We start from the raw sequence: 23,165 nt of genomic DNA on the forward strand, positions 1-23,165 counted from the left end.
CCACTGCGCGGGGGCCGGGAGGCCCCATGGCGCCGCCCCCAGCCCCGCTTCTGGCGCTGAGACCGGGGGAGACCGGGCCTGGTTACAAGGAGCCCGGGGCCGTGAGCTTCGCGGACGTGGCCGTGTACTTCTCCCCGGAGGAGTGGGGCTGCCTGCGGCCCGCGCAGAGGGCCCTGTACCGGGACGTGATGCGGGAGACCTACGGCCACCTGGGCGCGCTCGGTGAGGCCCCGGGTCAGAGCCCCCCTCCTCCTTCACTGGGGCTCACAGGGGAGATGACACGAGGACCGAGAGGACTGTGCGCCCTCATCCCACACCGTCCCACCAACAGCACCAGCCGCCTCCGCTCCCAGGGCTTCAGGTTAGGGAGCGCTTCCACCCAGCAGCCGCTTCCTTCGGGCAGGAGCACTGCAGACCCTGTCCGCGCTGAGCCCAAGTTCTGAGGAGGTGTCCTTACCCTGGCAGGGGGATGCCATCGGCCCAGGACAGCCTCTCAAGCCCCACTGTGATCCCTGTTCTCTCCCAGGATTCCCAGGCCCCAAACCAGCCCTCATCTCTTGGATGGAACAGGAGAGTGAGGCTTGGAGCCCCGCCGCCCAGGATCCTGAGGAGGGGGAGAGCCTGGGAGGAGCTCGGAGAGGTGAGGGATTGTCCCAAGTCTCCCCCACTTGGCGCTCCAGGGCTTCCTGTCCCACGAAGTTTTCCTTTAGATGCCCACTTCCAGCAGCCCTGAAGGAATTCAAGACCCTCTGCCCCCGGCCCATGCTGGATACTAAAGGAGAGAGAAGGCAGACCTGGTGCAAGGTTTCAGAACTCGGGACGGTCCTCATTTGAGGACCAGAGTGGGCGAGTCAGGACCCCAAGTCCCAGACTCCGGTTTCTAGGGCCCTCTTGGAGAAAACACCACTCATTCTCCCCTTTCAGGAACAATGAGAACCTAGGAATGCACGGGGCTTCAGGTCTGCCTTTCACATTCCTCAAGCAAGGCAAAGTGGGACAAGAGGGGGACAAGGGAAAATGCCCAACAACGGCAACAACCTCACCATCTCCCCTCCCCACCCCTTAGCAGAGTGACCTTGAGCCAAGATGCTTCCTCATCTGTACAAGTTTTATCCTATAAAAAATCGAGCAAACACAATAGTAATAGCTATTGTTTTATTGAGCATTTACTAAATGCCTAACATGCTTCTCCTGATTTAATGCTCCCAACAACCCATTGATTCCCATTTGAAACATGAGAGGCAAGACCCGGATAAGTCACTCTTAGGAGATGGGAAATTGGTTTATCATCCTTCAAAGGCTGCGTGTCAGTCGCTGGGGAGGACTTTGCTGCTGCTTCCCTAACTATAAGAACCCTATAACCTGAGAGGATGTAAGCAAATGTGTTTTAAAATGTATCTTGGGGGTGGGGGGCACCTGCGTGGCTCAGTCCTGAAGCATCTGCCTTCGGCTCAAGTCATGATCCCAGTCCCCCGGGATCCACCCTGTATCAGGCTCACAGGGAGCCTCCTCCTCCCTCTCCAGCTCCCCCATGCTTGTGTTCCCTCTCTCGCTCTCTCTGTCATAAATAAATAAAATCTTAAAAAAGAAATGAATGAAATGTATCTTGGGGCGCCTGGGTGGCTCAGTCAGCTGAGCTGCCCTTGGCTCAGGTCATGATCCCAGGGTCCTGGGATCGAGTCCCACATCAGTCTCTCTGCTCGGCAGGGAGCCTGCTGCTCCCCTCACTTGTGCTCTCTCTTTGTCAAATAAATAAGTAAAATCTTTAAAAAATAAGATAAAATGTCTCTTACTTTCCAGGAGACACCCCAAACAAGAAGAAAGCCGCACGGGAGGAAGGGCCGGGAGCCAAGGGACCCAGAAAGCGTCCCGGCAAGGAGCCTTCGGAAGAGCTGGTTAAGCACAACCCCGACTGGACCGTCAGAAAAGCTTCGGGCAGAGCACAGCCGGCCACCAGTGCCGCCTGGAACCAGAACACAGGCGTGCAGTCCTCAGCCCCGGCGGCCAGCGTGGACGCTCAGGACAGCCAGCGGCGGCACGTGTGTGCGGACTGCGGCCGCCGCTTCACCTACCCGTCCCTGCTGGTCAGCCACCGGCGGATGCACTCCGGGGAGCGGCCCTTCCCCTGCCCCGAGTGCGGCATGCGCTTTAAGAGGAAGTTCGCGGTGGAGGCGCACCAGTGGATCCACCGCTCCTGCTCTGGGGGGCGGCGGGGCCGGAGGCCTGGCATCCGGGCTGTGCCTCGCGCTCCGGTGCGGGGTGACCGGGACCCACCTGTGCTGTTCCGACACTACCCAGACATCTTTGAGGAGTGCGGGTGAGCCCCTCGCGCAGGCTGGAGTTGAGCCTGAACTGGACTGCCTGAGCCCTGCGGGGGGCTCCCGTGGCAGGGGTTTGGGAACCGAAATTCATCCCTTGGGCTTCCCTCAAGGATCCCTCAAGTTTCAAAACTTGTAAAAAGAAAAGTGCCTGTAAAGATACAAATAGATTAAACTTGACCCTACTTGCCCCAGTATTTCTAAAAAAAAAAAAAAAAAAAAAAAAGAGTGAGATGCTGGGCCTTTCTCAAAGTGTTAATCTCACTGAGGCTTTACCGTTGTCTCAGAAACTCACCCCTTACTGCTGCTCTACATCAGAGGCAAAGGCTGAGGGGACTAAGGCCTGGGGAGGGGCCCCAGGACCCAGGGGTGGTCCAGCCCCGCAGCAGGGAGCCTGGGAAGTGACGTGGGTGGAGAAGGGCACCGACGCCCAGATCTAGTCCCCGCAGCTTGTCCCCAGGCACAGCCGGCAAGTCACATGCTGTCCCTGAGCCTCTGCTCCCTCATCTGTAAAATAAAGATTAAAAATAGCTACCTCAGCGGGTTACTGTGAAGGCTGAAACTTTAACAAGATAATATGTAGGACACAGTAAATGTGCAATAAACATTTGTTGAAAGAGTGAACTGTCGTTGACATTTTATGCTTCAGAAAATGGAAAGAAGCCTGCTAAGGAGACAGGGCGTGGACATCAAAGCCATATTTTGCAGATGAGTAAACTGAGGCTCTGAGGGACAAAGCGATTTTCTCAAAGCATCATGACTATAAAGCAGCAAAGCTGGACAAAGCTGACACGGTGCCTAGTTATCTACCACTTTCTACGGCAGTTACATCTCGGCAGAAAACAGAGCAGGGGCTCCGGTGAGGGTGAGGTGGAAACTGGGGTCTGGGCAGGGGCCTAGCCCTGCCTTCCCGGGGGGGAGTCTTAGCAGGAGATGGAGAGTCCCACCAAGGCCAGTGACCTTGCACTTAGAAAGTTCTGTCAACATTCAGGGGCCGCAGACTGTGTGGCTGCTGTGGGGGAGGCGGCTGGGTGGTACGGGAGTTCCAGGCTGGGGCAGGCAGGTCCCATCCACTCATTCATTCATTCACTCATTCACTCAGCAAACACGATGTGACGCTCCTGTGGGTTTCGTGCTGGGCTCCAGTGACACTCGGACTTGGGTCCCCTGTTCCATGGTGATCGAGACTAGGTTGGAAGAGGTCCAGAGGGACCACCTAAGCCATCCTGGCTGCTGACCCACCAGGAAACGTGGTTTGGAGAGGAGACGGTTGTGCTTCCCGTATCATGAGTAGGAAGTCTAGTAGAAACAGAGGGAATAGCGGAGTAGGAATTGTTGTGGGGGTAGATTTTCCGGCACAGGGAGCCTTGTTTCATAGACAGGATGAACATGGACACAGTGCGGAGTCGGTGCTTGCCCCACCTCTCTGTGCCTTAGTTTCTTCATCTGTGAAACCTGCATAATAACAGCACCTACCTCCTAGGAGTGATGTACGGATTAAACAAGATAATACAGAAGAAGGCCTCGCGTGTTAGTGTTCAGTAAACACTGGTTACTGTTATTCCGAAACAGTATGGGAGGAAGGCAAAGAGGAGACCCGGGAGGTTCCCTGGAGGAGGAGGTTCAAACTGGCCTTGAAGGATGGGGAAGATTTCAACCAGGTTGGTCCTGTCTAGGGAATGGTCAGCAGTTCCACCTGAGTGACAACTAGGTAAAGGGTCCTAGAAGACACACACAGCAATCTGGGAAGGCCACAGATCCCTGCAGGAGGGCTTGAGGTTTGCCGGGTAGGCACTGAGGAGCCATAGACAGGTCTCTAACAGGAGCAGGGGTATTTGACCAGCTCTGTCGGAAGATGTGACCCACGCAGGAGACTAGACTTGAGATCTGTTGGGCATCTGCTACCAGCTAGAGGTGAGCAGGAGCTGGGACCAGGCTAAAAAGCAAAATTTTTCTTGCAGTTGCCTTTGTTTGCTGACCTGGGGGCTGGGGAGAAAGATACTCAGGAGAGGCTTCTGCCACAGAATCGGCATGACTTAGTGACTGGCGGTCGGAGCCGAGAACAAGTACATTCCAGGGGGGTCGAGTATGAAGAGCTGGAGCAAGGGATCCTGAGGGCCTGGCGAGGGGCCATCCGTCAGGAGTGGGACAGTGTGGAGGACAAGGGATGACCAGTACTGGAGAGGGCTGAGGCGAAGAGAAGGTGGGGCTGCAGCGGAGAGGCAGCCCGGGGAGAGGGGAGCGGAACCTGGCACCGTGTGTGGGGCCCGGAGCAGCCAGGTCGGCATCCGGCCCAGTGAGTGCTTTCTTTTCTTTTCTTTTGTTTTTCCATTTAACAACTACATTCTAAGCATCTGCTGTGTACCAGGCACTATTCTGTGTGCCGAGATACAGCGTGGAGAACAAAATGAACTGTGTGGAGCTTACGTTCGAGAAGGGTGGGGTAAAACAAGTGATAAGCCAGCACGTGAGTAAGACAGGCAAGTGGGGTGCCTGGGTGGGTCAGTCCCCTAAACGTCTGCCTTTGGTTCAGGTCACGATCCCAGGCTCCTGGGATCGAGCCCCCTGTGGGGCTCCCTGCCCAGTGCGGAGCCTGCTTCTCCCTCTGCTGCTGCTCCCGGTCTCTCTTTCTCAAATACATAAATAAAACACAAAAAAGGTAAGACAGAAAAGTGATAAGCCAGTACAGGAGACAAGTTATTATAACTGTAAATAATGAGTACTACAAAGGTACAGAGGATGTCCTCAAGCATCTGTTGCAGACGGGTACTTAGGCTGGTCTTGGTGTGCAACTGAACTGAGACCCCGATGAGGAGAAGGACCCAAGGGGAAACAGGTCAGGTGGCAGGTTTGGGAGTGGGGCAGTGCAGCGTTTCAGAGGCTGGGAGTTAGGGTAGGGGGGCTGGGGGATGTTCCCAAACAGAGGAAGTAGCAGGTGCCCTGCTCTGAGGTAGGGACGAGTTTGGGTGAGGTGCAGAAAGGACCCTGGTGGCTGCATTGAGGAACTGAGTGGAGAAGAATCACAGATGACCTCGGAGGGGAAAGGCAGCGGGTTATAGAACTCTGGTTTGCCATGGTGCCAAATCTAGATTTGATTCTAAACATATTGGAAAACCACCGGATTGTGTTTGTTTTTGCCTTGTGGTAAAATACAGCAAAATTTGCCATTTTATATATACATACATATATATATACATATATATATATAAAAAATATATATATATATGTTTTTTAAAAAAAAAGATTTTATTTATTTGACAGGCAGAGATCACAAGCAGGCAGAGGGAGAAGGGGGGAAGCAGGCTCACTGCCAAGCAGAGAGCCCGATGCAGGGCTCCATCCCAGGACCATGAGACCATGAACTGAGCCGAAGGCAGAGGTTTTAACCCACCGAGCCACCCAGGTGCCCCTAAATATATATATATATATATATATATATATATATATATATACACACACATATATGTATGTATACATATATGTATACATACATATATGTGTATATATATATATATATATATAAAAGATTTTATTTATTTATCTGACAGAGATCACAGGTAGGCAGAGAGGCAGGCAGAGAGAGAGAGGGAAGCAGGCTCCCCGCTGAGCAGAGAGCCCGATGCAGGGCTTGATCCCAGGACCCGGGGATCATGACCTGAGCCGAAGGCGGAGGCTTTAACCCACTGAGCCACCCAGGTGTCCCCCAATATTTTATTTTTTAAGATTTTCTTTACTTGACAGAGAGACAGACAGTGAGAGAGGAAATACAAGCAGAGAGAGTGGCAGAGGGAGAAGCAGCCTTCTCACCAAGGAGGGAGCCTGATGTGGGGCTGGATCCCAGGACCCTGGGATCATGACCCGAGCTGAAGGCAGATGCTCAATGACTTTGCCACCCAGGCGCCCCTCAAATATTTTTAAGTATACAGTTTAGTGGCATTAAGTACGTGTGCGCACCCATCACCAGCAGCCCCCTCTAGAACGTTTCCATCTTCCCCAGCTGAAACCTGTCCCCGTTAAACGCTATGTCCCCACCCCTCCCCACGACGCTATTCCATTTTCTCTTCCTCCGAGTCTGACTCTTCTAGGACCTCACGGGTAATGTGACTTGCAAACCCACTCCGGCCACTCTGGGAATGGACTGCAGTGGGGCAAGCAGAACGGAGATGGGGAGTCGCAGCAGGTCGGAGGGACACACTGGGAGCGGAGGGGACAGGACCTTCCTGTGCGCTGGACGTGGGGGCTGAGAGCATCACGTAAGCCAGGAACGATGCTAAGAGTTTTGGGGCGCCCGGGTGGCTCAGTGGGTTAAGCCGCTGCCTTCGGCTCAGGTCATGATCTCAGGGTCCTGGGATCGAGTCCCACATGGGGCTCCCTGCTTGGCAGGGAGCCTGCTTCCTCCTCTCTCTCTCTCTGCCTGCCTTTCCAACTACTTGTGATTTCTCTCTGTCAAATAAATAAAATAAAATCTTTAAAAAAAAAAAAAAGAGTTTTGGCTGAGTGAGGAGGCGGAGGGAGGGCCCGTTCCTGGGGTGACCCGGGGTGGCGAGGTGAGGACAGGGAGGCCGCGGCACTGCGGGACCGGAAGGGAGCTCCGGGGGCTGCCGGGTTCGAAGGCTGAAGCAGGTTTAGGAAGCTGTGGGTGGAACAGGTTTCCTGGCTGAGGAGAGCCTCGGGGGGCCATGGGGAAGAAGGCTCGGTCCTTCCCACGGACTTGCGGGGAAGTACTGCTGCACAGAGCCCGCTCTGAGAAGGGCTGCGGCCCCGAGACGGGAGGACCTTACCTAAGATCGCACAGTGCAAGTCCCCGGATTCGCAGGGCGCGCTCTGGCTCTTTTCACTGAGCCCGGCTGCGGCGCTGCCGGATGGGAAGGCCAAGAGCAGGAGGCCCGCAGACCAGCCGGGCGACCCTGGGGTCCCAGCAAGGGTCGGAGCGAGAGGAGCCGCGGGTGAGAGCCGCAGCAGGGCACCTGCGGTGAAGCCGGTCACCCCCCGCCCCGGGCAATTTCACAAACCGCCTCAGCACCCGAATGACTTTTTTTTTTTTGCCCTGACACGACCCCTAAATACAAGCCTTTTACTTACTTTCAATACTTAGCACAGCCCATCATTTCAGGGTTTTTCCCTCTGTGCATGTACATAACGGCGCGGAGTTGCAGAGGCGGCCGAGCCGCGCTCCCGGCCTCCCAGGCCGCTGCCCACAGGCCACTCCGCATTTCGACTGCGTCCTGGGGCCCTCGCTCTGTGGCTGCGGAGCCTGTGCCTTGAATTATTCGAGGCACGACAGCGCGGGGTTCTGGAGTCAGCCTGGCTGGGTCTGAATCCTGGCTCGCGAGCTGGGGGGCCTGGGGCAAGGTCACCCGTCTGAGCTCCGGTTTCGGGCCGAGGGACGGGCGGCTCGGGGAGGGAACAGGCGCGAGCGCTTCCGACGGCTCCACGGAGCGATCGAGTGCGCTGAACGCCCCCGACCGACGTCTGCGCCCGGGCGCGGAGCCCACTGCCGCCCTGCGCGGCCGGCCCCGGGGAGAGAGCTCGCGGGGCACCGTCGGGTGTGGCAGCGAATGGGCCGGGTCACGCCTCTACGTCCCACACCACCGTCCCTTCCGCGGGGGACGCGGCTCGGCGCGAGGCCTGCGGTTGCTCTCCTGGAACAGGCCTGGCGCCGGCGGTGCGCGGCGGCGGAAAGGCTCCCACGGGGCGTCCAGCCGCTCCGGAACGGACGCGCCGCCCGGCCTGGGCAGCCGCCCGACGGCCGTTTCCTCTTCGGTCACAGCCCAAGTCCGAGGCCTTCCGAGGCCTGCGGCCCAGTGTCCTGGGCGAGGGAGCAAACGTGTGGAGATAGGCTGTGTGGACGGAGGGCGTGGGGGCGCCCCAGAATATTGCGACGGAAGAGTGGAGACACGAACGAGCTTGCCAAAAAGACCAGGTCACTGAATGGGCGTTCTGAAGGGGACTGGGAGAGAGTCGCCAGGTCGAGGCCCCTGAATCCTGGCCCCTGGTCCCCCCCTTTCGGACCTCCAGCCGCCGGCGGCCGTCACGCTCCGGAGCCGCCTCCCGTCTCCCCGGAGCACCGGAGCCGAGACGCCGAAGCGGCCGCGGCCATCTTTACTGTGGGCGAGTGGCGCTCCCGAGGGCCTTGCGGAGCGGAAGACAGCCCGAGAGCGTCACTAACCGGGTCATCAATGCCAGGCCCCCAGTGACTCCGCTAAATGCTTCCCTAAAACTGACAAAGCCCTGGGATGCCGCCTTCTTTTCTGAGGGCGCCTTCATTTTGTCCGCCGTGGGACCACCGAGTTCGCGGAACCGACCGCTTCTAGCTGTCCTAGAGCGGCCACAGCCGCGGTCACTTCCGGTCGCCCCGCTCGCCGGAGGCCGGATCCTGGGTCCCCCGCCCCGCGCGGGGCGGCTGTTGGGGAGCGCGTGTGGGTCCCTGGCCTCGCTCCCGGCTTCGTGCCGAGGCGCCGCGGAGGCCGGGCGGGAGGGAGGAGGGGGGCATGCCCGGGGCCGTGAGCTTCGGGGAGGCGGCCGCGGATTTCCTTCCCGAGGAAGGGGGTGTCTCCGGCCCGCGCGGAGGCCTGCGTGCCTAGACGAGCTGCGGCCGCTCGCTGAGGTCCGGCCGTGCGGGTCTCTGAAAACCGAGAGGGTCGGACGGGATGCGGAGGGCTGAGTGCCGGGCCGGGCCCCACGCCGCCTCTCGGAGGGCTTCGTTTCCCGTGACCCCCGCCACATCGGCCCGACTGAAATCCACGAGTGAGCGGCTCTGGCTCTTCGTGGTTCCCCGGGACGTCTGCAGAAAGTCCAGAACCTGCAGACCGCAGTGTGAAGGCCCGTGCGTGGCTTGCTAACCTCCAGTTCAAGCCCAGCCTCTCCCTACAGCCTAATGATTCCGTTGGCTCTCGCTACAAGGAACCTTTGGGGGCTTTGGACACACGCCTGGCTTAAGGAGCACAAGCTAACATCTTTCAGTACCCGTTTCAAATGTGGTCTCTAAGAAATTCCTCTTGGAGCCCTTCTGCCCCAAGCAGGAGGTCTCAGATGCAGCTCCTTGTCTAGCTCAACCGCCTGAAGGTCTCTTACCTTTGTCCCCATAGCTCTTAGGCGGCATCTCTCCGTTAGTGTAAACTTAGAGCAGGGACATTATCTTGGTTCACCAATGCCCCCCAGCACCGAGAACGCCTGGAACAAAGCCTGCCACACAAACGATGCCCAGTATGTTGTCATTAGATGAATGAATTGTTTCTTGAGTGATGAGGGTTCTTCTCCAGGATTCTCAGACCCCAAACCAGCCCTCATCTCCTGGCAGAGCAGATGGCCCAGCTGTGGAGTGTAGATGCTCAGGATCCCCAGGTGGATGTTTGAGAGTAAGAAAGATGAAAACGGGGGGTTATGCTCCAGGTCCAGCTGGAAGGGAAGATGTTTTATTGAACAAGAAATACCATGTAGGGGTGCCTGGGTGGCTCAGCTAATCCCTTTGGTTTGGGTCATGATCTCCAGGTCCTGGGATTGAGCCCCGCATTGGGCTCCCTGCTTAGAGCGGGGGGGGGGGGGGGGTCTGGTTCTCCCTCTCCATCTGCTTCTCCCCTTACCCTCCGCTCATGAGCTCTCTCTCTCTCTTACATAAACAAATAAAATCTTAAGAAAGAAAGAGAGGGGCACCTGGGTGGTTCAGTGGGCTAAAACCTCTGCCTTCGGCTCATTTATGATCTCAGGGTCCTGGGATCGAGCCCCGCATCTCTCTGCTCAGCAGGGAGCCCGCTTCCCTTCCTCTCTCTGCCTGCATCTCTGCCTACTTGTGATCTCTGTCAAATAAGTAAAATCTTTTAAAAAGAGAAAAGAACAAAAGAAAAAGAAAGACCATCTGTATGTCCCTTACTGTGTTCTGCTGGCTTGAATTTATGATACCCACTGGAGACTAGAATCTTGACCTTCTCTTTTTCACTAATTGACTGAGGCATCCAGGATTCCCAAGGTCAGGTCACACTACACAAATTATCCAATCTCTAGGTCAGTGGCAGTGTATGAATTAAAGTTTACGTTGGAAGCAGTTCACCTTTCTGTCTCTTAAGTGGCTGTGCCTTGTAACAGCTGTTCCTCTGGTTGATGGTATCTCCTTGGGTTGGTCCTGAAGTGGGAATGTCCTTGACTTCCTGTGACCCCCTCAATTGGTCAACACAATCTAGGTGGGTGCTTCCAGGGGCTAAGCACCCATCTGCACTTGTGAAAGTTGATTCTGTCACCTGAACATTTAGTTGAGTTTGACTGAACTGGACCAAAATTAAATTTTGAATCTCCTGTGTTTCAAAGGGCCACTCAGAAAAAGTGATGTATTTGGAAGAAACCAGCAGAAGGAGTCTATTGGGGAGTTGTTGTGAGCCTCCAGGGACACTAGCTTAGTGTCTGAGCCTGGGGTCAAAGCATCCAGGTGGACAGGCCTTTCCCAAGCCCCAACTGTAGACCCAGCCTCAGTGACTTGTACTCACACAGCACCTGCCCGAGAGCAGGCACACTCTGCCATGACCTTTCACCTGACTCAGTGCATTCTGGAGACAAGCCTTTGTCCGTGCCCAGTGTGGCACCTGTTTCTGCCACAGCTAGCACCTCTCATGCTACCTGCTGACTCACACAGGTGAGCTGTCTTATTCCTGTCCACAGTGTGGAAGGTGCCTCAGGCAGAGGACCACCAGTAGACCCCAGTGCCAGCCTGGTGCCGTGGACCTCAAGGGCTGACACACAGGTGTGAACTCTGCCCTGGGCTCTTTCTCAGGAGCGTCCGGACCCACCTGTGAGTTTCCAGCACCAACCAGACCTCTTCTGGGCCTGTGTGTGAGAGGCATCACCGTGAAGGGTGGGCACTGACATGATAAAATGCCATTACTCTTACTGAAATTTTGTGGTTTTGTTTTTCTCCTTGTGTCCTTCAGGGACCTGAGGCTAGGGGCAACTAGGGCTCAGTCAAGTCCCTGGGCAAATCTGCATCCTTACCTTTTCCCAGGGTTTTTGTCTTTCCCTTTTCCCCTTTCTGCTTTGATCCCCTCTACTTGCCCAGCTCCTCTAGTGTGGGGAGAAGCATCCACCAGATACAATGCGTTAGGCAGAAGCCTCAGGAAGACCTCTGGGAGAAGGCAAGCAGAGAGAAGATCCAGTCTAGACCCCAGACCTGGTGAGGGGAGGTGCATTTCCAAGAGGTATGTGAAATGCAGTGATTTAGGCAGCCAAAGGAAAATTATCAAGTCTTCTTAAGGTAAAGTATTTATGGGGCACCTGGATGGCTCAGTGGGTTAAGCCTCTGCCTTCCACTCAGGTCATGATCTCAGGGTCCTGGGGTGGGGTGCTCCCCCCTCCCCCGTTTCTCTGCCTACTTGTGATCTCTGTCAAATAAAGAAAAAAAATTTTTAAGAAAAAAGGTAGAGTATTTACGAGGGCATGTGGGGACACAGAGACCGCCATCATAAATGTGGAGTGCGAGAGGGAGGCTGGAGGTAGAAGGGGTAGGGAGCGTTGATGGCATTAGCTCGTAAGGACCCCAGGAGGCGCAGGCAGGGAGAAGGAGATGATGAGCTCAGCGGGAGCCCTGCCTAGTGCGAGGTGCTGGGGTGCGGTGGGGGGTGGCTCCGCGATCAGAGCTTGGGAGCGAGGCCTGAGCCAGAGGCAAACAGATGTTTGCGAGGCCTCCCGCAGGGCGCGTGCGGAGGAAGGAAGCCTGCAGAACGCGGGTCTTTCTTTGCCAGACCTTACCCTACCCCCCGCCCCCGCCGCCCCCACGATCTCCTGAGACAGAAGCTCCGAGAACCTCGGGCTCGAAGAAGCTTCCGGCAGAGGCGGTTCTCTACGGCCCGCTCCGCTCCCCTCCTCTCCGCGCTGGGAAAAGCGCGCTGTCGCCCGAGGACAGGCCCAGAGCCGGAAACCCGCGTAGGAAGGTCCCCGCGACCACCCGTCGCGTGGAATTCCCAAGGGCGGAGGGGCGGGGTCGGCCCGCACCGGCCGCCGCGCGCGTCCCGCCTCCGGACCGCGGCGGGGCTGAGGCCGCACCTCCCAGCGCGGCGGGCGGTGCGGGCCCTCGCGGGCCAAGGGGGGGCCCAAGGCCGCGCTCCCGCCCTGGTCGCCGTCGCGGCCATTTTGGCTGAGGGCCGGAGGACAAAGCTGGGGACCCCGGGGAGGCGCCATCGGGGCTCGGCTGCGTCGCAGCGACGTTCGCGCGCCGCGTGGCCGCCATTCCCGGCCGCCGCTCTGTGCCCCTGCGCCCGCGGCTCTCGGTCTTTCCCGGGGGGCCCTCGGGGGGTCGGCTGCTGCGGCTTCGGCCCGGCGGGTCCACGGGCCCCGGCCCGGCCCCACGGGCCCCGGCCCGGCCCCACGGACCCCGGCCCGGCCCCGGCCATGTCGCCGCTGCGGACCCCGCTCCCCGCGTGGGAACCGGTCGGCGCCGTGAGCTTCGCGGACGTGGCCGTGTACTTCTCCCCGGAGGAGTGGGGCTGCCTGCGGCCCGCGCAGAGGGCCCTGTACCGGGACGTGATGCGGGAGACCTACGGCCACCTGGGCGCGCTCGGTGAGGCCCCGCCCCCTCGCCCCGGCCCCGCCCCCGCCCCCTCCCCCGCCCAGCCTCCCGGGCGGGCGCCGGCTGCGGGAGGCCCGAGGGCCCGGGATCCCGGGGCGCGGGGGGCGGCCTCCCGGCAGCGTGGGGTTTGCGTTCTCCTCCTCCAGGCTTCCGAGGCGCCAAGCCAGCTCTCATCTCCTGGGTGGAGGAAGAGGCCGACCTGTGGGGCCCGGCGGCCCGGGATCCGGAGGCGGGAGCGTGTCCGCCAGCAGCGGACGCAGGTGACGTGTTGGGGACTGCGTTCCCGGGGACCGCCTCTGGGCCAGAGCCGTCCAGCTGCCCTCGGCCAACACCCTCCCTGCGCCTCCTGTTCTTCCCTGAGTTGCTTTCCCCGCTGAGGTTTCCCTGCCGGCCCCGGCCTCCCTGCAGGGTTCGGCCCCGAAAGGGGCTGGGAGGGTGGCCCCCGCCTCTGCTCGCGCGCAGCACCTAGCGCACCTGCCTCTCCCGCGCGTCTGCGCCCCTCTCCTCTTGTGGAAGCTCTGTGGGGCGTCCCCTCGTGCAGCTCCCCTGCACTCCAGCTGCTCTGCCACCTCTTGGGTTTCCGGACCCTTTCGTTCCGTTGCCGTTTTGCGGGCGCCTCCTTCCTCTTGGGTCCCACTGTTTACTTCCTCGTTTGTCCTGGCACTGTCACCCTCCCTTGAACTTGTCAGTGCCGGCCACCTTCCTGCCTCTCCTCCACTGATCCTGCTGCCCGGAGTGTCCTGAGACCTCCACTCATCCTCCGTGACCCGGCGGAGATGTCCCCTCTGCTCCGATTTCCCCAGCTCCGAGGCAGAAGGTATGGTGCCTCTTCCTTCCTTCCTTCCTTCGTCTCCGGGTCTCTTCGTCCTCTGCAGCCCAGGAGAAGGTGCCACGCCGAGCTTCCCTGCCTGTCCCCAGCCGAGTCCCAGAGGCTGCAGTGGGTCCAGAAGGTGGCTGTGTCTAGAAGGCTTTTCTGTCACCATTTGAGGTTTGGCCTTAAGGACCAGGATAAGCCAGGGTCTGAGCTCTCCCCTTACCTCCCAGCAGGTTCCAGAAACAAAGAAGAGAAAAGGCAAGGAGAAGGGACTGAGGCCCTGGAGAAGAGCCTTTCTGTGGAAGCCGGGCCTCCTGGATTGAAGGCTCTAATGCACAGGTCTTCTGCCGGGCTCCCTTATAGCGTGGAGCAGCCATCCAAGGCACCTCGCCGGGGTCGCCCCCGACTCTGTGCCCACGCCCCTGTCCCAAGAGCCGACCAGCGTCATGGCTGCTCCATGTGTGGGAAGAGTTTTGCCTGGCGCTCTACGCTGGTGGAGCACCAGTACACGCACACGGGTGAAAAGCCCTTCCGCTGCCCGGACTGTGGCAAGGGCTTCAGCCAGGCCTCCTCTCTGAGCAAGCACCGGGCCATCCACCGCGGGGAGCGGCCCCACCGCTGCCGGGACTGTGGCCGGGCCTTCACCCAGCGCTCTGCCCTCACCACTCACCTTCGGGTCCACACGGGCGAGAAGCCCTACTGCTGTGCCGACTGCGGCCGCTGCTTTAGCCAGAGCTCTGCCCTCTACCAGCACCAGCGGGTCCACAGTGGCGAGACTCCCTTCCCCTGCCCAGACTGTGGCCGCGCCTTTGCACATGCGTCAGACCTTCGGCGCCACATTCGCACGCACACAGGCGAGAAGCCCTACCCGTGCCCGGACTGTGGGCGCTGTTTCCGGCAGAGCTCCGAAATGGCAGCCCATCGGCGTACCCACAGCGGTGAACGCCCCTACCCCTGTCCCCAGTGCGGCCGGTGCTTCGGCCAGAAGTCAGCCATGGCCAAGCACCAGTGGGTCCACAGGCCCGGCGCCGGGGGGCACAGGGGCCGGGGTGCCAGTGTGTTGCCTGTGCCTCTGGCCTCCAGCCAAGAGGACCTGGACCCACCTGTCAGCTTCCAGCACTACCCAGAAATATTCCAGGAGTGTGGGTGATGGTCTCAAAGATGTCCAGGCAAAGGGTGACGATCTAGACATTGCCTGAGCCCCAGGTTGGGCTCAGGGGCCTGAACTTCTGTGGCAGCTCTAAGGAGGTCCCAGAATTCCAGGCAAAAGGTGGACCTGGGGAATGAGGACCCTTTTCTCTTAGGCCTTCACAAGCTTGATCAGCCGCCACCTTGCTCCCTGTGGTCCCAGACCCTAGACACCCCTCTGTTCCGTGAGGGCTGAGCTAAGCACATGCACAAGACCTCCGCTGTGGGGAAGGAAAAGCTGGTTTCCCACTTAGACACGTTAAGAGGATTGAGGGAGAAGGGACGTTTGCTGTATCCGTTGTCTTACTGCCGGAGTGAAAAACTGATGGCCACGAATCTGGCTTGTAGCAACCTTTCACAAACTCTTTTGGGTCCAACCAACATTTAAAAATGTTACAGATCATGCTTAAGACTTAAAAGGATATTTCACACAAAAATTCAGGTTTCTGGCCTCTTTGGAAAAAGCCAAGGATTTGGCAACTTGACCCGAGCTCCCACAAAAGCACAGTTGGCAGGAGGTACCGGGCAGCTGCTTGGCCTTGCCCACTAGCCCTTCCCGGCTTGCAGCCAGCGTCAGCTGGCCCTCGTCCCCGCTTGTCCTTGTCCTGGTACAGCAGGCCCTCTCCGCTGGCCATTTTCCCCTTGTTTTCCTGACCCGTTGGGCTCCTGTAGTCATTTGAGTTTACAGACTGGTGGACAGCATTCATGTTCTCCTGACCCAGGGATTCTGGGCGACAGTGCCTGTGTGAAAGCGCGGTTGGAGAGAAGGAAAAGCAGGCTTTACTTCAGATGTTTGCTTGTATCACGTTCTCTGGTTTACAAAGTCTTGTCCATCAGTTCATTTTGCCCTTGTAACTGCCCGAGGAGGGAACCGTGTAGCTGGGAAAGGACAGCCCAGTCAGGAAGAAGCTCCCGGGGCTCTCTTGTTTTGCGCCAAACCGAGAGGTGTCTCTGCCACACCACGGTAGGACTCTGGGCTGACGGGCAGTTCCTAGTTTTGAAGACGAAGGCTCTCAGTATGCCCTCCAGTCCTCCTTGGGCCTCCCTGGGACAGCCCTAGCGCTCAGGCCTTAGCCACCCTCCGCCCAGCCAGAAGGGACTCCTCACAGTTTGGAACTGGAGGAGATCTTAGCTTTTCTATCCTTTTGCATCTGAGGACTCTGAGACTGAGGAAGGCAAACAACTCGTTCAAGGTCACATGCAGAGTGAAACTCCAGGGTTCTTGGTTTACTGCGGTCTTTGCCACACTACTCCTGAGTCCCTTGCCCGTGTCTCAGCCAGGGTTCTGGAGGCATCTGCTCCCTCCCTGCAATGGCTCCCAAGCAATGAACCTGGACTAGGGACAGAGCAACCCAATGCCAGTGAAGCCCAGTTCCGAGATGACAGAACAGCCACATAGTAAAGCAAGGCAGGGGAGCAACCAGCCTGAGTTGAGAGTTCCAGGGCAAATAGAAGCAGAGCTGCCCTCTTCTCTTTTTACGTATCTCCTCGTGAACAAGGAGGGACAAGGCCAGGAACACTTGGGTTTAGTAGCCAAGGGAACGGCTCATCTGTATTCCCAAGCCGGGTCCCTTGTGACTCCATTATTCATCAGCACCCAGTTCCGCTGTGGTCAGAGTCCAGCCCTGACCCGCTGACGAAGCAGCAAGCCACAGGTACACTCGTTCCTGCCTCCCTCACCCCCTCAAGGAGGGGCTTATGTCTTCTGCGGGTCTGTGTGCACCTGCCTTCACCCAGCTGTACCCCATATCCTGTCTGGCTTACCCTAGGAAGAAACCAGATTTGTCAACCCAGAGAAGCTTCTAAAGGAAGAGGTAGAAAATTGGGGGGAAAAGACACTGTTCAGGTCAAATGACCAACTGAATTGATAACAATTTAATCTTCAAACCTGACTCCACCAGGACCCGGCTTACCCTAACATTTACTGGGAGGGTTGGCTCAGGTGCTATCTTGTCACAAGGGAGACATGCAGTGAAAAGAAGCACCTTGGCAACAGGAACTACCTTTGTGCCAGCTTTTAACTCCCTAAAGAGAAGCCAGGGTGCCCTTCCCTTGCCTCACTCTCAGCCCTGCCGGGGGAAAGCCCAGCCTGTAACACCAGCTGTCGAATTCAAAGCCATATCTGGATCCTGCCCTCAGCTCGCCAATTAAAGTTACCATAATTACTACTTTTCTCCAAGTGCTTTGAAGTTTTCAAGGCTCGTTTAGGACCCCCAAACCAGGCCGAGCTCCTCTGCTTCCTGTCCATCTTTCTGCCATTTAATGGATTTTTGAGTGTCAAAATCATGAAATGCTTCATGAAACTCACTTAATCGTGAAATTAAGTGAAATGCTTAAGCCTCAGCCTCACTCCATTCTCAGCTCATTTCCTGGCATGGACACGCCCACCAGAGATGGGGCTCCCTCTTCTCTCTGCTACCATAGGTCTTTAAAGGCTAAGACCCCAAAGCACTTTAAGCCAGGAGAGGGTTTTCCTACTGTTCCCTTGGTGCATCAAGAGAAATGCTTGTCTGAAAAAAAAAAAAAAAAAAAAAAAAAGATTCTGCATAAAGCTCTTGTTGCTGCCAAAAAAAAAAAAAAAAAGAAAGAAATGCCTGTGTGAACCGTACCAAATGAGCCCCATCCACATGGCCAGATTGAAAGGTCAAAGTCATGACCACATGACCCATTCCTAACTAGTCTAAGCCATGTAAAATAAGGGCAAGTGTTGATTTGAGCTTTTAAAGACCCCTAAACATTTTTTTAAAGGATTTTATTTATTTGAGAGAAAGCACAAGGGGGAGGGTTGGGTGGCAGGGAAGGAGGGAGAACCAGGCTCCGCACTGGGCAGGAAGTTTGATACGGGATGTGGGGCTCCATCCCAGGACCCTGAGATCATGACCCGAGCCAAAGGCAGATGCTTAACCGACTGAGCCATCCAAGCACCCCAAGACTCCTAAACATTTTAAAATATTTATGTGTCTCTCCAAGAACAGAATGTATAAAGATGTTTATGACCCAAAGAAGCAAAAGCCTGCTCTAGGCCAGTATTTTTCTTTTTTAAAGATTTTATAAGAAAGGGAGCACAAGCAGTGTAGGAAGGGGCAGAGGGAGAGGGAGAAGCAGACTCCCTACTGAGCGGGGAGCCCAATGTGGGGCTTGATCCTGGGACCTCAGGATCATGACCTGAGCTGAAAGCAGGTGCTTAACTGACTGAGCCACCCAGGTGCCCTTAGGCAAGTGTTTTTCAAAGTGAGGCCTTTCTGCCACAGAATCCCATTCAGTAACTTTAAAAACATCGCCAGCTCCCTGGGGTCTATCTCTGGACTATTAAATCAGAATCTCCAAGGATGGACTCTCATACCTGGTAATGATGCTCTGAACAAAATGTTACACCTCAGCTGCTTTTAGTTTTGCAAATGCCTGAGGTTGGAAGATGAGCCATATACAAAGACTCCCATTTTCTTTGTTCTTCTCAGAGGGGCCTGTGCCATGGCTGAGCTCTTGCTGGGTACCTCAGATCTTCTTGACTATACTGGGGTGTCTCATGTAGCATCTGACAGAAGGTCCATTAGAGGGCTTGTCTGCATACAGGGAAAGAGCTGTTCACGCAGGAGTCCCCCTCCCACCGAGGACCTTCGTTCAAGTGTCAGTCCATTTGGCCAGACCAGAAGTCTTGTCTGCACATTGAACACCTCGGCCTCAGTGCCGCCGCACACCAGGAATAATGCGGCGGACAAAGTGGCTGCCCAACTGAGCTTTTCCTCACCAGGACACGTGGTAGAATAAGGTCAGTGGACTCTTGCCTTGAATTAGCTGGTGCTGGCTCAAGCTGGAGCCTACATCAGAGGATTCCCTGGTCTTGAGCCTCTCATTGCAATGGGTGAGTGGCTGGCAGGCCGGTTGTTTCTCCAACCCACTGCGTGGATAGTGCTGGAGGAGGCTGCCCGAAGTCAGTGACTCGTCTGCTCTGGGCACTGGGAAGACTGGTTTTCCACATGGCAATGTGGGTGCCAAAGCAGCCTGCAGCCTTGGCCTGACCTCCACTACATGTGGGCCTCATGGAGAGGGCTGCAGGCAACAGGACAGGGGTCAGAGCTGTGGCTGGAGGCCTTGCCACACACTGCGCTCTCCTGTGTAAATCTTCTAGTGGGTTAGCAGGTTGGAGGTCAGAGAAGAGAGTCTCATGAGATTTTTGCTTCTCATTTGTGTGAATGCTTTGGGAATGACCAAAGGGTGCTCCAGGCCCTGCTTCTTCCGTAGTCCGTGCCCTTGTGGTGCCTCTAGTGCTGGACGGTGTGAACCATTCTTCACAGAAGTCTTTAGGACAGACAGGGAGTGGGAGACAGGCCTGGAGCTGGAAGCTGTTCCTCTGCAGGGGAGGAAAGTGCTCCTGCTTTATTTGTAGGAAGGTAATTGTGATTCTATGTGTAAGCCTGTTTTCTCTGAGCTCCTACTACTTGCAATTCTCCAGATTCTTGTTATCTCTTTTCAGGAGAGTGGAAGGTGCCATCTTTCCTCCTAAACCAGTTTCTTTCCTTCATTTGTCTGAGAAGGCAACGAGAAAACAGTCCTGGCCTCTGCATCACGCACACAGCGAGAACTTGGCTCATCAGTGGTCAAAGATCGCTGCCAAAATACCTTCAGCAGCAAGGGTAAAAACCGGGATGAGCATTGTTTTTCCAGAATCACTTTCCCCCGATTCACAGCTGCACCGAGGGCAGTGTTCCTGAGCTGTCCTCCTCCAAGCTCCTGTTCCAGCCGGGACTGGAGGGTGCTTAGCTCCCGCAACGGCCAGAAGTTTCTCTGCTTCTCCTGAGCTTCACCCCCTCACCTGGAAGTAAGTCCCATAGGATCCCTGCCTCTCCGGGAGAAAACCCAGGAACCGGGGACTAAGGCTCTCATCGGGGAAGGTGGGAGGGACAGGCGAGTCACGGAAAAGCCAGCCGCCTCCCCGGCGGATCGGCCCCCGCGGCACCGGGAACCGCGCGAGAAAGGAAAGGGCTGGCAAAGGACGCGCGCGGGAGCCCGGGGGGGTGTCCCCCTCCAGACCCCTGGGAGGTCAGACATCAGGACAGGTAAACGGGGCCGGAGAAGGTGTGAAAGCCCCGGGCCGCCCGCGGGAAGGGAGACCCGGGAACCCCCCGCTCAGCCTTCCCGCAGGCCGCGCCGACCGCCGGGTAGGCGGAGCCGGCCCGCCCTCCCCCGCATCCAATCAGAACGGCGCCTCGTGTTCCCCGGCGGGCCGCCGGTGTAGGGGAGGAGGCCGGACGACGAGAGGACGAGCTCCCCGGCCAATCGCCGTGCGGACTGGGAGGGAGGGGCGGTGCCTCCGGGAAGCGGAGGCGGAGCTGTTTCCTTGGCAACGATCCCAGCCCTCCCGGAGGGGGCGGGGGGAGCTTAGGAGGAGCGGGGGGGAGGGGCCAGGGGAGTGGGGGGTGGGCGCGCGGGTGAGGAGCGGTGGAGTTCGGGTCCCCGATTCCGGAGCTCCAGGCTGGGGTACGGCCGGGTTCCCGAGGCGCGGCCGGAGCTCGCCCCAGGCCCGGGAGGGGAGGGGAGCGAGACGCCGCCCCCGCTGGCGCCGGGCAGCGTCGCTCCTTCTCGCTGACCTTGGTCTCGCCTGTCGCCTCGCCCTTGGCCATAGGCGCGGACGGACGCAGGGCCCGGGACGGACAGATGGGCTCCTGGGCGGACGGAGACCCGGGGCACAGGACACCAACCACGCCAGCTTTTCCCGCCGGCTCCAGGGCTCCGCGCCATTCCCCACCTCCCAGCCGGGGCCATCCAGCCCAGGGTTAATGCCAACGAGTTTCCACCTCCAGCCGCTCCTAGAGAGGCCGGGCGCGAGCCGGCGGGGGAAACTGGCCCCGGACGGACACTTCCTGTGCGGGGGGAAGGGGGGAGGGGGTCGGACAGCCGCAGCCCAGCCGGGGCCCGGGGGCCAGACGGCGGGGTCGCGGGCGGGGAGCGGCGTTCGGGGGCGGCAGGGCGAGTCGTGAAGACCCTCGCCACCGAGGCCGCGACGCACGGGGGCCTTGGAGGGCCCCGGGGCAAGGCGAGACCTTGGGGGTGGGGGCGGGGCCGCGGGTAGGGGAGGGGCCCGGCCGGCCAGAGAGGCCCAGGGTCAAGACGTCCGGCCTCGGGGGCCCGGGCTGGGCAGCGGGGTCCCCTGGGCGGCGCTGAGCGGGCGAGCGGCGAGGGCCCGGGTCTCAGGGGACTCCGGCCCGATCGCAGGATCGTCCGCCATCGCCGCCGCCGCCGCACTGGGAGCCGGCGGGGATGGAACGGGAAGCGTCGCCGTGGGGCCTCGAGCCCGGGGATGTGCAAAGCCCCGACGAAGTGGGGAGCCGCGAAGGGTCCCTCAAAGGTGAGGGAGGGAGCGCCTTCCGAGGAGCGTGCCTGGGAGCGGGAGCGGAGCGGGGGCTGTGGGCCGTCGGGGCGGGGGAGAGGGGGGCTTGGGCACCTGGGGCCGGGAGGAAGCGAGGGCGGGGACTGCACGTCCTGGGTCCGCGGAGGGGGAGGTGGGAGTTTCAGCACCTGCTCTGGGGCCAGCGACCCTGCTGCGGGAGGAGGGAGTCGTCCGCGGCAACTAGTGGTGGGACCGAGTGACCTTCCAGGCCCCACACTACCTGGATTTTCTGTAATTCTCTGATCCTGCAGGCAACGTGAGTGAGAATGAGGAAGAAGAAGTGTCTCAACAGGAAGGCAGTGGGGACTATGAGGTGGAAGAGATACCCTTTGGGCTTGAACCCCAGAGCCCTGGGTTTGAGCCACAAAGCCCTGAGTTTGAACCCCAGAGCCCCAGGTTTGAGCCCGAAAGCCCAGGTTTTGAGTCCCGAAGCCCTGGGTTTGTGCCCCCAAGCCCTGAATTTGCACCCAGAAGCCCTGAATCAGGGTCTCAGAGCCCTGAGTTTGAAACCCAAAGTCCTAGGTATGAGCCTCAAAGCCCTGGGTATGACCCCAAAAGTCCTGGATATGAACCCCGGAGCCCTGGGTATGAACCCAAGAGCCCTGGATATGAACCCCAGAGCCCCGGGTATGAATCCCAGAGCCCGGGATTTGAGCCCCAGAATCCCGAGCTCAAAACCCAAAGCCCTGAATTTGAAGCTCAAAGTTCCAAATTCCAGGAAGGTGCAGAGGTGCTTCTGAATCCCGAGGAAAAGAACCCCTTGAGCATCCCCTTGGGAGTCCACCCCTTGGACTCCTTCACCCAGGGGTTTGGGGAGCAGCCCACAGGGGGCCTACCCCTAGGGCCACCTTTTGAGATGCCCACAGGGACCCTGCTGGCCACGCCACAGTTTGAGATGCTCCAGAATCCCCTGGGCCTGACAGGGTCCCTTCGGGGTCCAGGCCGGCGGGGTGGCCGGGCCAGGGGTGGGCAGGGCCCTCGGCCTAATATCTGTGGCATCTGCGGGAAGAGTTTCGGGCGGGGCTCCACCCTGATCCAACACCAGCGCATCCATACGGGTGAGAAGCCCTACAAATGTGAGGTCTGTAGCAAGGCCTTCTCCCAGAGCTCTGACCTCATCAAACACCAGCGCACCCACACGGGCGAGCGGCCCTACAAGTGTCCCCGTTGTGGCAAGGCCTTCGCCGACAGCTCTTACCTGCTTCGCCACCAGCGCACCCACTCTGGTCAGAAGCCCTACAAGTGCCCGCACTGTGGCAAGGCCTTCGGCGACAGCTCCTACCTCCTGCGGCACCAGCGCACCCACAGCCACGAGCGGCCCTACAGCTGCCCCGAGTGCGGCAAGTGCTACAGCCAGAACTCTTCCCTGCGTAGTCACCAGAGGGTGCACACAGGGCAAAGGCCCTTCAGCTGTGGCATCTGCGGCAAGAGCTTCTCCCAGCGCTCCGCTCTCATCCCCCACGCCCGCAGCCACGCCCGTGAGAAGCCCTTCAAGTGCCCGGAGTGCGGCAAGCGCTTTGGCCAGAGCTCGGTGCTGGCCATCCACGCCCGCACCCACCTGCCGGGCCGCACCTACAGCTGCCCCGACTGCGGCAAGACCTTCAACCGCTCGTCCACGCTGATTCAGCACCAGCGCTCCCACACGGGCGAGCGGCCCTACAGGTGCGCCGTGTGCGGCAAGGGCTTTTGCCGCTCGTCCACGCTGCTCCAGCACCACCGGGTCCACAGCGGGGAGCGGCCCTACAAGTGCGATGACTGTGGCAAGGCCTTCTCGCAGAGCTCCGACCTCATCCGCCACCAGCGCACCCACGCGGCCGGCCGCCGCTGACCTGGGGCCCTGCCGGGGGTGGGGTGGGGAGGCGGCGGAGAAGGGGCCGGGGAGCTGGAGAAAGGAAGACGGAATACTGG

General features: G+C 58.6%; 4 protein-coding genes across 12 annotated transcripts; 3 read left to right on the forward strand and 1 right to left on the reverse strand.

Annotated features, from left to right (window-relative positions):
* Positions 1 to 15,306, forward strand: LOC116581427 (zinc finger protein 688-like). Of its 8 annotated transcripts, none has more exons than XM_032328603.1 (4): positions 1 to 140; positions 12,777 to 12,858; positions 13,014 to 13,127; positions 13,912 to 15,306. In XM_032328603.1, exons 1-4 carry the CDS (start codon positions 27 to 29, stop codon positions 14,829 to 14,831), a joined length of 1,230 nt encoding a protein of 409 aa, XP_032184494.1. In that variant the 5' UTR covers positions 1 to 26; the 3' UTR covers positions 14,832 to 15,306. The 8 variants fall into 8 exon arrangements, with proteins under 8 accessions (XP_032184494.1, XP_032184495.1, XP_032184501.1 ...); XM_032328604.1 differs by having other exon boundaries at positions 13,915 to 15,306; XM_032328610.1 differs by lacking the exons at positions 12,777 to 12,858; positions 13,014 to 13,127; positions 13,912 to 15,306 and adding exons at positions 527 to 640; positions 1,801 to 2,942 and having other exon boundaries at positions 1 to 222.
* LOC116581430 (collagen alpha-1(I) chain-like) lies at positions 9,131 to 12,710 on the reverse strand. 2 transcript variants are annotated; one of them, XM_032328613.1, is made up of 3 exons: positions 12,106 to 12,710; positions 11,298 to 11,364; positions 9,131 to 9,670 (listed from the first exon to the last, which is right to left on the reverse strand). In XM_032328613.1, the coding sequence occupies exons 1-3, from the start codon at positions 12,689 to 12,691 to the stop codon at positions 9,586 to 9,588; spliced, it is 738 nt and encodes a 245-aa protein (XP_032184504.1). In that variant the 5' UTR covers positions 12,692 to 12,710; the 3' UTR covers positions 9,131 to 9,585. The 2 variants fall into 2 exon arrangements, 1 of the variants encoding a protein (XP_032184504.1); XR_004282060.1 differs by lacking the exons at positions 9,131 to 9,670; positions 12,106 to 12,710 and adding an exon at positions 11,577 to 11,610 and having other exon boundaries at positions 10,121 to 11,364.
* A 3,034-nt stretch (positions 15,307 to 18,340) lies between the features above and the next one.
* Positions 18,341 to 20,870, forward strand: LOC116581433 (translation initiation factor IF-2-like). Its single transcript, XM_032328616.1, has 3 exons — positions 18,341 to 18,397; positions 19,702 to 20,165; positions 20,493 to 20,870. The coding sequence occupies exons 1-3, from the start codon at positions 18,341 to 18,343 to the stop codon at positions 20,845 to 20,847; spliced, it is 876 nt and encodes a 291-aa protein (XP_032184507.1). The 3' UTR covers positions 20,848 to 20,870.
* On the forward strand, positions 20,747 to 23,165 carry ZNF768 (zinc finger protein 768). Its single transcript, XM_032328600.1, has 2 exons — positions 20,747 to 21,215; positions 21,509 to 23,165. Exons 1-2 carry the CDS (start codon positions 21,128 to 21,130, stop codon positions 23,083 to 23,085), a joined length of 1,665 nt encoding a protein of 554 aa, XP_032184491.1. The 5' UTR covers positions 20,747 to 21,127; the 3' UTR covers positions 23,086 to 23,165.

This window comes from Mustela erminea, chromosome 20, assembly GCF_009829155.1.
Source record: "Mustela erminea isolate mMusErm1 chromosome 20, mMusErm1.Pri, whole genome shotgun sequence".
Taxonomy (NCBI): domain Eukaryota; kingdom Metazoa; phylum Chordata; class Mammalia; order Carnivora; family Mustelidae; genus Mustela; species Mustela erminea.